This window comes from Limulus polyphemus, unplaced genomic scaffold (genome assembly GCF_000517525.1).
Source record: "Limulus polyphemus unplaced genomic scaffold, Limulus_polyphemus-2.1.2 Scaffold3024, whole genome shotgun sequence".
Taxonomy (NCBI): Eukaryota; Metazoa; Arthropoda; class Merostomata; order Xiphosura; family Limulidae; genus Limulus; species Limulus polyphemus.
The window spans coordinates 38,595-53,056 of NW_013668634.1; the positions used below are offsets into that span (position 1 = coordinate 38,595).

Here is a 14,462-nt window from a genome sequence, read left to right on the forward strand (position 1 = left end):
ATCTCTATTTCGTATATATAAGACTGGCGAGGAGTGACGATATAAATATGAATAACTTCAGATTGAAGAAATAAAGACGGACAATTGAGTAAAGTGCGTGAATCGAATCGTTGTGAATTATAGCGTGTGTTTAAGTTAAAGTGACTGTAGAAATTAAGTGTATTGCAAAGTTGAATTGAGAAAGAATAAACTAGTTGTATTTAAGAAAGTACTTGTATCGCTGAAGTTTCTCGGAAAGAATTTCTACGAAAAATTAACAAACGAACACAGACGTAACAATATGGCTAAATATCTTAGGAAAACTAACAAATATTTACACAGGTTATTCTTTGCTGCTATAGACCTCTGCAAAATAGACCTTTCGTTCCTTGCCAGAGCTCATGTAACGATGCCAAAAAATGCTTAGTTTTCACGCTGTTTTCAACCATTATTTTAAGTGTCATTGAGTTGTTTAATGTGACGTCGAAAGTCGCGGTGTACAAATATTTTAACAACGTTAACAAATGTGATAAAACATTACAATAATACTGATATTGATTTTAACATCGTATTCTTTGCATTCTTTAGTGTTTCAGTACGAATTTTCAGAAAGAAGGGTAGTCAAAGCTTTTCAGTAGCATTTTGCTATTTTTTTTTTCACCGCCTTTCGATCATCATGTATAATAGAAGTCTAAAACCAACAGGATGAAAAAATAAATTGTAAAAGGGCTGAATAATATGACTTTTGAATCATAAAGAGACGAAGCAAAAATTATATAAAAAATGATTCACTTTAATTTCTCATTTCAAGCCAGCTCAGTTTTATACTCAGTTTGTTTCATAATACACAGCTAAATGGGTTAATTAAATGTTGTGTTCACTGTCTCATGCTTTGTTAATCTTGACATCACTCAGAAAGGATAGAGTAATGACTTCCGCCTAATTAAACATGTATTAAATTGTCTGTTGCCCTCTTACAATAACCTTTGATTATACTCACAATAACCTTCGATTACGTTTACAATAATCTTTCATTACACTTAAAATATCCTATGATTAATCATACAATAACCTTTGATTACATTTACAGTAATCTTTGATTACTCTACAACTTTTTTTTAGGCTGAATCGACAAAGAAACTCGACTGCGGTAAGTCTACAGATTTACATCGCTAGATTCAGCGGTTCGATTCCCCTCGGTGTAACTGTGGCTTTGCTATAAAAACACACACACTATTCTTATTAACTACCACGTAATATTTAAAAACTGTTTAATAAAATTGTTAGCTACAAAAACTTAACTGTAGCATCACAAACCAGACCGCAGAAGTTTTCATTGTATTTAAATACATTAACCATGTTTGTATCTTTACAATATAAGCAGGCGCTTGAGGCTGTGTATTGAACATGGCGTTCACGCGGTATTCAGTACAATTCGGTTTCAATCCAACCAATAGAGAACATGAACTGTTAGAATGACACACAAACATTATTCATAACGTATACATGCACTACATGTCTGAAACAGTTTTCTTGTTGTATAGTCTTTTGTGAGACACAAGCTTTTCTCAAACAACAATAGGTTACAGGTTTATGGCTGGAGGTCAACAGAATTTTTTAATGAAATCTGCTCCGCTATAGGGCTGACGTTAACCGCATGGTTATCGAGTTGAACAATTTTAAGTAGTTAACTCGTTTTCCATATTGTTTACTGCACTGTGTGAAATAATATAGGCTGTCCCGTGAAATAGGGAGTACGTGTTCTTCGAACAACTGACCGGTTTTCTTTTCTATCCACTCTGGCAAGCAGAGGAAATATAAAAAAAAAATCTTAACATTGGATTCAAAGTCTATACTTTCCAAATAATTCGAAAAACAAGTTGTTGTTTTTATCTTCTGGTACAATTAAGTTGTTGTTTTTATCTTCTAGTTCAACTAAGTTTCTTGATTGGTTCGATGGCGACTTTAACGGCAACTGTCAGGTTTCTGATGGAATACGCAGGTTTTTCCTTTGTTACTCAGAAAGTGAAAATGTTCACTTCTATTGTTATAAGGTGTTGTATTCGACAAAGGTTTGATTCTTAGTAGCCATTTGTATGGTTTACCTTTTCACAAAGTTTTGGCTATCAATTAATAAAATCCTACCGGTGACATTAAAAAAAAAGTGAGCGGTGTTAGTGTGTCTGTTATGTTATTCTCTTTGATTCGTCGTCCATGCAAGGATTGCACGCTTTAAAATTTCTATTCTGAAAATTAAATGGGCCCTCGTGATTGTGTCATGTTTTCAATATGTTACGCCACACATACGTATAGATCTATAGGCAAGTTCTTTCACGTGTTATTTAAAAATATTATCTAGTTAAACTGTCAAGTGGTCCGTATGAAGTCAAGCAATATGTTTCTTTCCGAACGTGGAAGAAATCTTCTGCAATCTCAGAAAGTTATTTTAGCCAACTGGATCAATCGAAACTTGCGTAAGTACTGGCGTATGTTTGTAATTAGAAATAAATGCTCTATACCACTGGATATTGTGGTTCACGTATTACCTGAATAGATTAACATTGAAATAAAAAAAAAATTAAGATTCAATATGCACGGCAATGAGAAAGTGGGGTTACACATTTTAATCGAACATTGCTATTACAAACTTAAATTATGAATATATATATATATATATATATTTATATAATTGTTTTAACAGTAAATTAAAGAATATACTCGTACAAGCTTATTTGCCTAAATGAATAGGGTAATAAATATAGTTGATAAATAAATTTCAAATTTGTTCAATGACTTAAAAGTTGTTATCTTTCAAACGAAAGAGTCCACCGTTAGAGAGAGAGTTATTACAGCCATAGGCTTTGACACTCGTAATTACTCTTATTCAAGCTTGTAGAGACGCCTCGAAAATATCAACTGTTATATGCTTCTGAAAGAAAGTTTTATTTTCTCCTTTGGTCGAGCGTGGCCTATTGAGTAGTATGTCAGATTGTGGATCCGAGTGTCCATGGCTCACATCCTGTTACCGCAACAACAATAACAACAAAAATCACGCTTCGCACTTTGGAGCTGTGGATGCGGTATAGAAGTGACGGTCAAACCTACTGTTGGTAAAGTAACTTAAAAGCTGTCAGATAAGTTTCGTCATACCTACATATAGATCCGTAGGCAAATTCGTTTGCATGTTGTTGAAAGACATTATATAGTTAAACTTTCATGCGAAATATCTGAAATCAACCCACATGTTTTTGTACAGGATATGATAACAGTTGTGTTGGGTCAAGTGTAAAGAATCGTGTGTAGAGGAGAGAAATGTAGTAAGGTATAGGCGAAACTCTATTCATTAGTGTGAAACGTACCTGTGAAGTGCCTACAAGTTTACTTCCAGTGGTTATCAAATTGTTATAAATGAACATGTTCCAACGAACGTAGCAGAATGTGTGTGTGTTTATATCAGCCAGCCAATGTGGTCTTCCAGCAGGATAATGTATCCTACCATAAAGTATCTAGGACCGTCTGGAGGGACGAATTCAAATAGTAAATACTAAATAAAAGGAAATACTCAATTTGTGATCAGTTAGACAAACAATGTAAGCATAAACTTGATGAGATTTATAAATGCTACTGTTTGCTGTTTTATTATGTGACCTAGGGGGCTGTCAAAATCAATCTAATATCGTAAAATAAAAAATATTACTACTGCATCCCATAAAGATGGTACAAATATAACTCGTATTTTTCTTCTTGTGGCTAAAATAATATATTCAGTCATAGCTATACAGTTAATATTTTGGGAAATATTTTATAACATGAACTTTTTTTATTCACAGATATAGATACTATCACGGTTGGAAACTTCATGGAAGCCTTGGATAACGGTGTCATCATCTGTAAACTTGCTAAATTGATACAACAGAAAGCAGAGAGATGTCGACGGGAGGGTTTAACCTCAGAGGTCAGTTTCAATATCTACGATTATATCTACAGGGTGTAACGAATGATGGTGTAAGCAAAATTCTGGAACCATGAGAACTTTTTCAAACCCACCTTTTCTAGGATGAAATCTATATAAATAATTGTCTTGCATTTGCCTGTCCGGAACTTTTCTCACAAATTTCTCGATCAAACGCTACAAATCTCATATCGATAGAAAGATCATTGTCCTAGGAGTTCAGATTGCATGATAGCTTTTCAATTCAGAACCACCTTACCTGTTTTTACTTAGTCAAACTTTTCAATGCAACGAGTATGGTACACGATGGTCCAATATCGTTGTCCTCACATGACGAATGACTTCGATTTTAACTTTAGTTTTTCTATTTGTAAAATATTTCGCAGAAAGAACACTTATCTCGCGTGTAATTTCGTAAAAATTAGCATTACACTAAATACAATTTCTATGGGCTTTCTCGACTTATTTATGTCTAAAACACGTGAGCGCAGTTCATTCAAAACCAATAAACTTATCACTTTGTGAACACGTTTGCAGACGTTTCTGCATATTCAGCTAAGTTTGCCTTCATTACAACTTTACATTTACTTTACTTTGCAATAATTTAGCTACGGATAGTTTGTAGATTGCTATAAACACCTTTTACTTACTTTTTTCTTTACTATGGGTTTTATTTTTCGTCGTTGTGAGTTTCTTTGTTTCAACTCGTAAGACCTGTCATACACTGAATGCTCGTAACTCTTTCATACTCTGTACGCTATTATAAATACTATTACTTTACTTTAAGTGCAGTTGTTTTATTAAATAAAGTTACGTCTACGTGAGTATGTTTGTCTGACTGCATAAAATATTTTCAAATAGACCAGGATTTATTGTTCTAACACATACTGTCTACAAGAAAGAGTAACCTAAATGGCGTGCGTAAAAATGATAAAATAAGGAAAATTCAAGCGAAGGTCATGAAAACTATCGCAAATGTTTTGCGGGGCGCGACCAGTTAACTATAACCCTTTTCAATGAAAGAGGAGAATAAACCTCAATTCCACTAAGAACCAAATAAATTATATTTATCACAGAAATTTTATCAAGCAAATTATAAACTTTCAATAGAGTGTCAGTAAGAGACGATGTAATAAGGATTCTGTAGATGTGTTTCATAATCAGAATGTTGTAGTGTATGAGGGATGTGTGATGTAACCAGAATATTATACTGTGTTAGGGATGTATGATGTAACCAGGATATTTTCTGTGTTAAGGGTGTCTGATTTGATCAGGATATTGTACTGGATTAGGGGTGTGTGGTGTGTCCAGTATATTATACTGTGTTAGGGATATGTGATGTGACCAGGATATTGTACTGTGTTAGGGATATGTGATGTGACCAGGATATTATACTATGTTAGGGATATGTGATGTGACCAGTATATTATACTGGGTTAGTGATATGTGATGTAAGCAGATTTATGCAATTGTTTGTTTTGTGATTTTGCGCAAAGCTACACGAGGGCTATCTGCGCTAGCCGTCCCTAATTTAGCAGTGTAAGACTAGAGGGAAGGCAGCTAGTCATCACCACCCACCGCCAACTCTTGGGCTACTCTTTTACCAACGAATAGTGGGATTGACCGTCACATTATAACGCCCCCATGGCTGAAAGGGCGAGCATGTTTGGTGGGATGCGGATTCGAACCCGCGACCCTCAGATTGCGAGTCGAGCGCCTTATCCACCTGGCCATGCCGGGCCGATTTATGTAATAATCAAGGGTTGTTGTAAATATGTAATTTGATTTGAAAAGGTTGAATAAAAGTATTAAAAACTTTTAAGAAATAGTGTAACTACAGTTCACACGGAAAATAATTAAGGTTTTCAGTTATCATAGGTATAATTTCGCTTATTTACTGAATATACTGATTCAGGTCATTAGAAAATATATATATTATTTCTAACCTTGGCATAATTTTCTTCACTATTTATGTTTAGAAATATGGAAACGGTTTACGAAACTTGTGTACGTACATTTTTTCATTAACAGACTTTGTTATACCACTACATTGTTTCCAACGTGGTGGTAAAACTAGTTCTCGTCCAACTGGAGCTGTCGAACACACGAGTTCAGGTCGGAACCAATATTGTTATTTTTATTTTCCAATTGCGAATGCTTATTATTTTACGAAACAAAAAATAAATCAAGAACATATGCAAATCTTTATAAATTATAACTGACTATCATTTTTAACTTGTATATAAGTATTGTACCTTTACATGAATAATACTGTGGTCGTACAAGTCAACAGAAACACAGAACTATTAATGAATTTTTAGTTTCTTCCTTCTCTCTTGATCTTCGGTGGGTCAGCGGTAAAATTTACGGACTTACAGCGCTAAAATCCGGGGCTCGATTCTGTGAAGTTCCCAATGCGTAGCTTTGCGCTAAAAAGAAAACCAAATCTTATCTTTGACTATATCAGTTCTTCTATTTATTGTTGACCCTCGGCAACAACTCTAGTCATTCTACTTTTTATGTGTTTTAGAATTTTCCACAAACAATGTACGTTAGGTACAGACACGAAACAAAGGTATCATTGTTTTAACGCTTATTTCTGTTCCAACAGTAGGTGAAGTCATGCTCAGAAAATAATATTTTTTCTCTTATTTTTGTTCTTCAATGTCTCATTAAGAGAACAAAAGTCGTTGTTTAGTTCTGTTTTTCAACACATTTCTTGATATCTGGAAGGTAAGGTCTCACCTAGGGAGCTACAGAAATATTTTTATTCCTTTTCCTGTTTTTCAATACATTTTCAAGATCTAGAGAACAGCAGTCACTTCTGTTTATAATACATTGCCTTACACCTAGAAAAATTGTAGAATCACATTTAGGAACAGTAGTCCTTTTTTTTTCTCCTATTTTTCTTTTGAACACATTTCCTTATTTTTAGAAGGCAAAGGCATTGTTTTGTTATTTTCCCTGTTTTTGATTTTGTTTTCAACCTAGAATGCGAATCTTTTTTTCAATATTCGTCTTATAATGGCTCTACTTAATTTATACGAGCTCCTATTTTCACTTGAATGTAAAAATTACAAACCTGTTTGTTTGGGGATTCACATCAGAAGCATTTTGTTTAAAAAGCTTTTGAACTTCAAGTGCAGCTTTGGTTTCTAATTATTAAAAGTTGTCAACAAAATTTCAAAGAACATAAATTTTATTTTGAATTGGAGATTGTCATCTCTCATTTATATATATTGTGAGAGAGAATGACATACCGTTAGTAATTTTATGAGAAGATACAATGCCTTGCTCATACTACCTTTTCAATACACAGTGATAGAAAAAAACTGCTGGTTTGTTGTGACCCTTATGTTCAGTTTTTCTACGATAAGATTCCAAATGCTTTCCAGGGAGAATAAAATCTCGTGAGTAACTTTTAAGTTGGAGAGAAAATGAAACAATAGTCCAGACTTACTCGAGAAAAGGGTGACTGATTACTTTCTCCTTGATCGTTTAATGGCTTTAATATACTTTAGAGCATTTTTTCTGTGAAACTAAAAACAGATATTATATTTTATAATTCTGTTCACCACTTGCAATTGAATTATACCCGTTTCGGGGGATTCCACTCCTCCTCAGCAACCAGTCAAAACAAAACAAAATAACAATATTAGGCTTGATATGGTGGTGGAGTTCATATTATAAGTATGATGTTTTGAGTTGTTTTTTTTCTCGCCTTAGTAAACCCACATATATATATATATATATTTAAATAGGATTTGAATAATGCGTAACATTGATGCGACTAATGTTGTTGTTTTTCTTATTCATCAGATAATCTGTTTAAAATACTAAAAATAAATATTAAGCCAAATATATATCATTCAATTTAACACTTGTAACTGAGTTATAATAATTCTGGAAGGATTCCAACCCTCACCATTAACCCTGGACTAGGACAAACTGCAAGAAAAAGACTATGCTTTATATAGTGGCGGAGTGTATATTAGATATATGGTGTTTTGAATGTTGTCTTTCATCCACCATAGTGAACTTATATTCATATAGAATCTGAAGAATACGTAGCATTGATGCTACTAAGTTCTTTTGAATTATTCAGCAAACAAGTATTTTAAACAGCTTCCAATATCAGAGGTAAATTGTAAAACAAAAAAAAAGAGAAACTGATAAGTATTTTATATTATCCAAAGGGACTTGAACCATTGGATTATTTAATTGTGATTTGTGCAGTTTCATAACCTGTGCCCATTTATACAGCTAACATTGATATATTCTCAGATGTTTTAGGACATTTAAAGGAAAAGTAGGATACATATCTATCTCATATACCTTATATATCTTATGTTTAGTACATGTTCGAGTATTTACAAACCGTTCGACTTTCTTTAAAGATTTACATTGCTGAAATATAGTACCAAATATATTCTACTAAATGTGGGTGATAATGCTTCCCTAGAAAGCCACTTTAGCTGTATTTTTTACTTCCTATTTTCAAGTTAGATCTTCAGAAATTATTAGAGAACACGATTTATCGTTAGATTATTTAATGAGATCTTAGGTTTATGTGTTTTTTTTTTTAAAGGATATGTATCTTATTGTGAATTCTTATGATTGTTTTCCACCATGAAACATTAGTTCTGCACTTAATATCTGATAATGTGGTTTACTGTTCTGCACAGGTTGTTCCAGATATGTCCTTTAAATGTTGGGAAAACGCAAGATCTGAGTCTTTTTTTGCAAGAGAAAATACAGAAAACTTTCTGAAATGGTGCCGAAAATTTGGTGTTCGGGAAGCTGTTATGTTTGAGTCTGAAGGACTAGGTAAGATCTAGTCTTAAAAGTAGGTAAAATTAAGTTCAAAGAGCTGTGTTTAATGGATTTGAAACAGATAGATATTAGTTTGAGTCGTATATGTCTCACAAGTTTTCAACTAAAGAGATGGGGAAAGTTTGAAGCTGCAGAATCAAATAGGATTCAACCTCGAAAGTTCGGGAAATGGTTTTTAAAACTAAGTCTGAAAAACTAGTTTGATCATGAAATTTGGTGATTTAACTTCTTTAATATTAAAAATATCCCTTTAAGCTTGTAAAACAATTTTACTAATATTTAAAGTTATATTTAAGCATAACTTTTAGGACTTTTTCTATGATATTGACTCTCTAATTTAGTTCTGCACACTCAGCCTCGTTCTGTGGTGTTGTGTCTTTTGGAACTTGGAAGAATTGCCACAAAGTATGGTATCGAACCACCAGGACTCGTTAAGCTGGAGAAGGAGATAGATGAACACGAATCAACAGTACCCTCGGACCCAGAGTCTGTTTCCCCAACTCCATCTTTAATCCCAGTCCATTCAACAAGAATGGATTACATTCAATCAACAGTACCCTCGGACCCAGAGTCTGTTTCCCCAACTCCATCTTTAATCCCAGTCCATTCAACAAGAATGGATTACATTCAATCAACAGTACCTTCGGACCCAGAGTCTGTTTCCCCAACTCCATCTCTAATCCCAGTCCATTCAACAAGAACTCCCATTCAATCAACAGAATATTCCTCCTCCACTCCATCCCCGACTCCCATATGCACTCGAACAGATTCAAAAAATTCCATGGCAGTTGTTGTTAGGCAAAATCCATCTACAGCACCTTCGTCACCCAGTCCTGGCCGATTCAGCGAAATACGAACGACATCTCGACCGAAGTCTTCAGATCTGGACAAAAAAGTGAGTAACATTTTAAAATACTACTGTTATTTCTCGCAAAGACAATTATACTAAAAAAATCAGATATATGTATATACAGCAACTATGAGATAATAACAATACAGAACAAAAAAGTGCACTAACATTCCCTGGTTGTTTTTTTGTTTTTAAACGTAACAGCGAAAATCTAAGCTTCACTTTTAATACAAATGTAAATTAAACAATAATACTTCCTCTTTAACGAATATCTCACAAATGACGTGTTATTGCAAAACTGAAATGATTTCTCAACATGTTATAAAGAAACGCATTGCTTTTATAACGAGGCTTCTTCTGTTTTGCTCCCCAGTGGCACAGTGGTATGTCTGCGGACTTACAACGCTAGAAACCTGGTTTCGATATCCGTGGTGGGCAGATTACAGATAGCCCATTGCGTAGCTTTGTGTTTAACTTCAAACAACATCAACATCTTTGGCTTCAGGTATGGCTTGGTTTTTAGGGCGCTCGATTCGCAATCTGTGGGTCGCGAGTTCGAATCCCTTTCATCGAACATGTCAATTTTGGGTGTGTTATAATTTGGCGGTCAATCCCACTATTCATTGGTAAAAGGATAGCTCAAGAGTTGACAGTGGGTGGTGTTAACTAGCCCTCTAGTCTATCACTGCTAACTTAGGGAAGGCTAGTGCAGATAGCTTTGCGTGAAATTCAAAACAAATGAGCAATCTTCTGTATCAAACCATCGCAAATTACTTAGACAAATGTATAATTTTAATATTTAGAATGCCATTCGTAAGAGCAGTAAGAAGTCGCGCAACATTTCAACTGTAATAGACTTTTTTATTTGTTCTGTGTGGAAACTAAAACTGTGCTTGTGCACCTCACGTTTAGAAACAAAATCAGAAAATATTCCTGTTACTACGTAAAGCATTATAGTTCTTACTTTCAACTTAAAACACAATTACAGCTTTTAAAAAATAATAATTACACATTCTATGAAGATCACCTTTAATTATTGTGGCTGTTATGTTGACCTACAAGTTGTAAATTAAGTTGACTTTCTTGTTCTTAGATGACTTAGTTATTTTTTAGAAGTTGACACAATATGTGATAGTTAAAAATAAAACCTTGCGCAGCTAATAACTTTGGGAAATATTTTTTTATAGGTGATGCAAATTGCTGAAGATGTTTTGGAAGATAACACACTAGTAAAACGAATTTCAGAAGGCCGATACAACGTTGCTGGGAAAAGTGTTTTTGTGAGAGTGAGTTTTCTTTTCATATTTTTGCAATATGTTTATAAATATATTTTACAATCATTCAAGGTTGTTTCTGTATTAGAAATTATAAGGTCTGCTGATCTGTTGGTCTTTTTACAAATACGTCATTCGCTTACTGTACGCCCTTTTCATTACCACAGTTCTCGTATTTGTTACAAGTGTTAAGACAATCTTAACCATGCATAGCTCATTCTTATTTTCCTTGTTGATTCCACAGAAAACTGACAACTTCATATGTATTTCGAAAAAACAAAGAGATAGTTACCTGAAAAATTAACGTTTTGAGCCATGTATAAGAAATATGTATTTGTAAACGGTTAATAAGCAAATAAAAGAACTGAAATCCAGTATGTAATGAAATTAAAAAAAATATTCACAAACTTAGATAATCATATTGTGTAGTAACTGAATTTTCAATGGGTTATCAAAACGCATACCTGCAGTGTTAGAAGAACAAAAAACACAATAAATATATTTACAAATACCAATATACATTGACTGGCCAAGTTATTAGGATCCCTCCTCAATACTATTTGAGTGGACTATTCTGAACTTGGCGTATTGTGGACTCTACAAATTTCACAAGGTATTTTTGTTGGATTTTAGCTAAAGACTTCGTTTAGGTCAGCAGAGGATTCTTGTTGTGAATGTAACATTCACTTTCATTCCAAAAACGATCAATCAGATTAAGATCCCGCGATTGTGCTTGCCTGAAATCTCTCTTTAACGAATTCTGAACAATAATACAGTTGTGGGTTTGCTATTAGCGCCTTGTCCTTTTCTACTGTGACAAGAATCCATTATTGTCCGGTGGATATGCTCCTAGATACTATTCAGCCTTCGCCTAGCTTGCTATGGCTATGATTCGGTGGTTAGGGCACTTGATTCTAATCTACGGGTCGCGGGTTCGAATCCCAACAATGAATATGCTCGCCCTTTCTCTTGAGGGCGTAATATGTGATGCCCTATCCTACTTTTCTTTACTAAAGAGTAGCCTAAGAGTTGGCGATGGGTGGTGTTGACCGACTGCCTTCTCTCTTGTCTTTCACTTCTAAATTAGGAACGGCTAACGCAGCTAACCCTCGAGTAGATTTGCACAACATTCAACAAAACAAACAAATCATTATTTACCATTGTGTAGAACCCAAACCTCTGCCAAAAGAATGTTTCCCAAACGACTACACCACTCCCAACAGCTCTTACTGTCGTAATGAAGCATGTAAGGTCTAGTCATGTATGTAGAACCCAAACATCTGCACAAAGAATGTTTCTCAAACGACTACACCACTCCCAACAGCTCTTACTGTCGTAATGAAGCATGTAAGGTCTAGTCATGTATGTAGAACCCAAACATCTGCCCAAAGAATGTTTCCCAAACAACTACACCACTCCCAACAGCTCTTACTGTCGTAATGAAGCATGTAAGGTCTAGTCATGTAATTTTCTCCGTGTATTTACCATCAGTACCAAAAGAAATGAAGTAAGATTCATTAGATTACGTCACACGTTTCCAGTCGCTCATTGCCCATGATTTTCTCTCTAAGCATTACTGAAACTTTTTCTTCGTGTTTACATCTGAAATAAACAGTCTTAGGCATGATTGTCGACAGTGTTTCGCCATTTCTTGTACATAGTGAGAGACATCTGAAGTTTGTTGCGCTTCATATACCTTCCAAAAAGTGTCTGTTCTCGGTTTCTACAGTTTTTCTAGTGACAAATGTATATATTTTGCTCCACACAATTGATAGGCTTTAGTAGCAGGTGTCTTTGAATAGCTGGTTAAAAAAAGTTTTAGATAGTGACGCTTTTGTTAAACAGATCCTAATCATCGCGTCCCTTTGAAAGTCAGAATGCTTCTTACTCTTATTATTTCTCATGCAGATTAATCCAAGTTTGACTACATCTTCGTATTTATACAAATCAGTCTATTAACTGATATATTACACGATCCGTCTGTTTTGTATGTGCAAATAAACGGAATGTTCTACAAATGTGTGCGTATGGTGGGGTCCAAAAATACATAGTCAAAGTATGATAATTATAATGTTCGCATAATAAACTGGCTAAACAACATTACCTTTGTTCAACTATTTATTTTCAGAAACTAAAATATTCTCACTTCATTTCAGCTCTTGAAAGGCCGTCACGTAATGGTCCGAGTGGGTGGAGGTTGGGATACACTGGAACACTTCCTGTCTCGGCATCACGTGACTGATCCTTGCCAAGTCAAACTTATCGACAGTAAGCAATCGTGGTCAGACTTTTATTCTCAGACCTCGATGCCCGTGTCTAATGGAGCAGAATCCGAATCTTTTCTCAATGTTAGAGCCAGTTACAAAGGTTCTAGGAGTTCTCTTCCAGACATTTCTATTCGTTCCAATTACAGAAAGTTGTCACTGGATACTTAAATAGTAATCAGCTAAACAGTTCAACTGGTAGAATCCATAGAAAAACAAGATGTTCAAATTATAAATCTGCCTAATTAATTGTTGACTAAAAACTTAGGATTGAAATAGATATGATTAGATAGTATAGTTTCATCTATATCTATACAGAAATCTATGAATAGAAATTTTAGAAGAGTAAGCAAGGGATATTAGTGAAATATCCAAATAAACGAAGCATATTAATTTGCATGTGAACCTTCTTTCGCAAAAGTTTGTCTGCTTAAAGAATCCTTACATGTTCGTTCACGAGCTTTATAAATCTGAGACATTCTCAGTATGAGAGTAAGAACTTAATGTAATCTTAGAATAGTAGTTTTAGTAATTTTGCTAAGAACCAATATATATATATGAATAAATTAATATATCTTTATTCTTATAATCTTAAGTTATATTGTAATGTTGAAAAGTACTTTTTTTCAAAACAGTTCATATATTATGGCCCTGGAAACAAAACTAAGAAGCACTGCAGCCCCCCCCCTCCCACCAACGAACGAAAATAAAGTATGCTAATCGATAAAAAATATTTGGAACTAGAAATTGAAGACTTATAAATGCTAGCACTTATGCGAATGAATACAGGCTTGCAGTTTTTCATATGAGCTTGTCCTAAAAATAATCCACATTCAGTTTCATTGCTTATTTCAATAAGAAGTAATATATATATATAAACAGACCAATGAATAATGAGAATGGTTTTAAATTACGTTACATTTATTGATGTTCATAATAGCTTAAATGTTTTTCGAATTATAATACATCTAAAAAAATCAAACATGGCCTTATTTCTATCTACAAATCTGAGCCGCATAGAAACAAAAGAAAGCTTGTACAGTTTTAACATACATTGTCGAGAATGTTGTGCATTCTATAAATCTATTTGTTTGGCTTTCTTGTTTCGTTTTCATGAAAACCTTATTTGAAACATAAAATAGACATCTTGACCTTCAAAGGCATTATTCATAACACAGATTGAGATAAGTACAAAAGTTGTTGTTGTTTGTTTTTAAGCACAAAGCTACACAAAGGGCTATCTGTGCTTTGCACACCACGGATATCGAAACCCGGTTTCTAGCGATATAAGTCCGCAGACATACTGCTGT

At 34.1% G+C, this 14,462-nt stretch overlaps 1 protein-coding gene across 9 annotated transcripts in view; it reads left to right on the forward strand.

Moving 5' to 3' along the window:
* LOC106468486 (growth arrest-specific protein 2-like) overlaps positions 1-14,462 on the forward strand; it is a 41,708-nt gene that overhangs the window by 22,417 nt on the left and 4,829 nt on the right. For 6 of the 9 annotated variants that reach the window (XM_022396819.1, XM_022396820.1, XM_013928916.2 and 3 more), the window contains 5 exons: positions 3,810-3,934; positions 8,617-8,758; positions 9,106-9,659; positions 10,802-10,900; positions 13,045-14,414. In XM_022396819.1, coding sequence (XP_022252527.1) covers positions 3,810-3,934; positions 8,617-8,758; positions 9,106-9,659; positions 10,802-10,900; positions 13,045-13,323 — 1,199 coding nt within the window. In that variant the 3' untranslated portion in view covers positions 13,324-14,414. Of the gene's footprint in view, positions 1-3,809; positions 3,935-8,616; positions 8,759-9,105; positions 9,664-10,801; positions 10,901-13,044; positions 14,415-14,462 lie in introns of those variants that run through there. The other 3 variants (XM_022396822.1, XM_022396826.1, XM_022396827.1) reach the window with 3 other exon arrangements.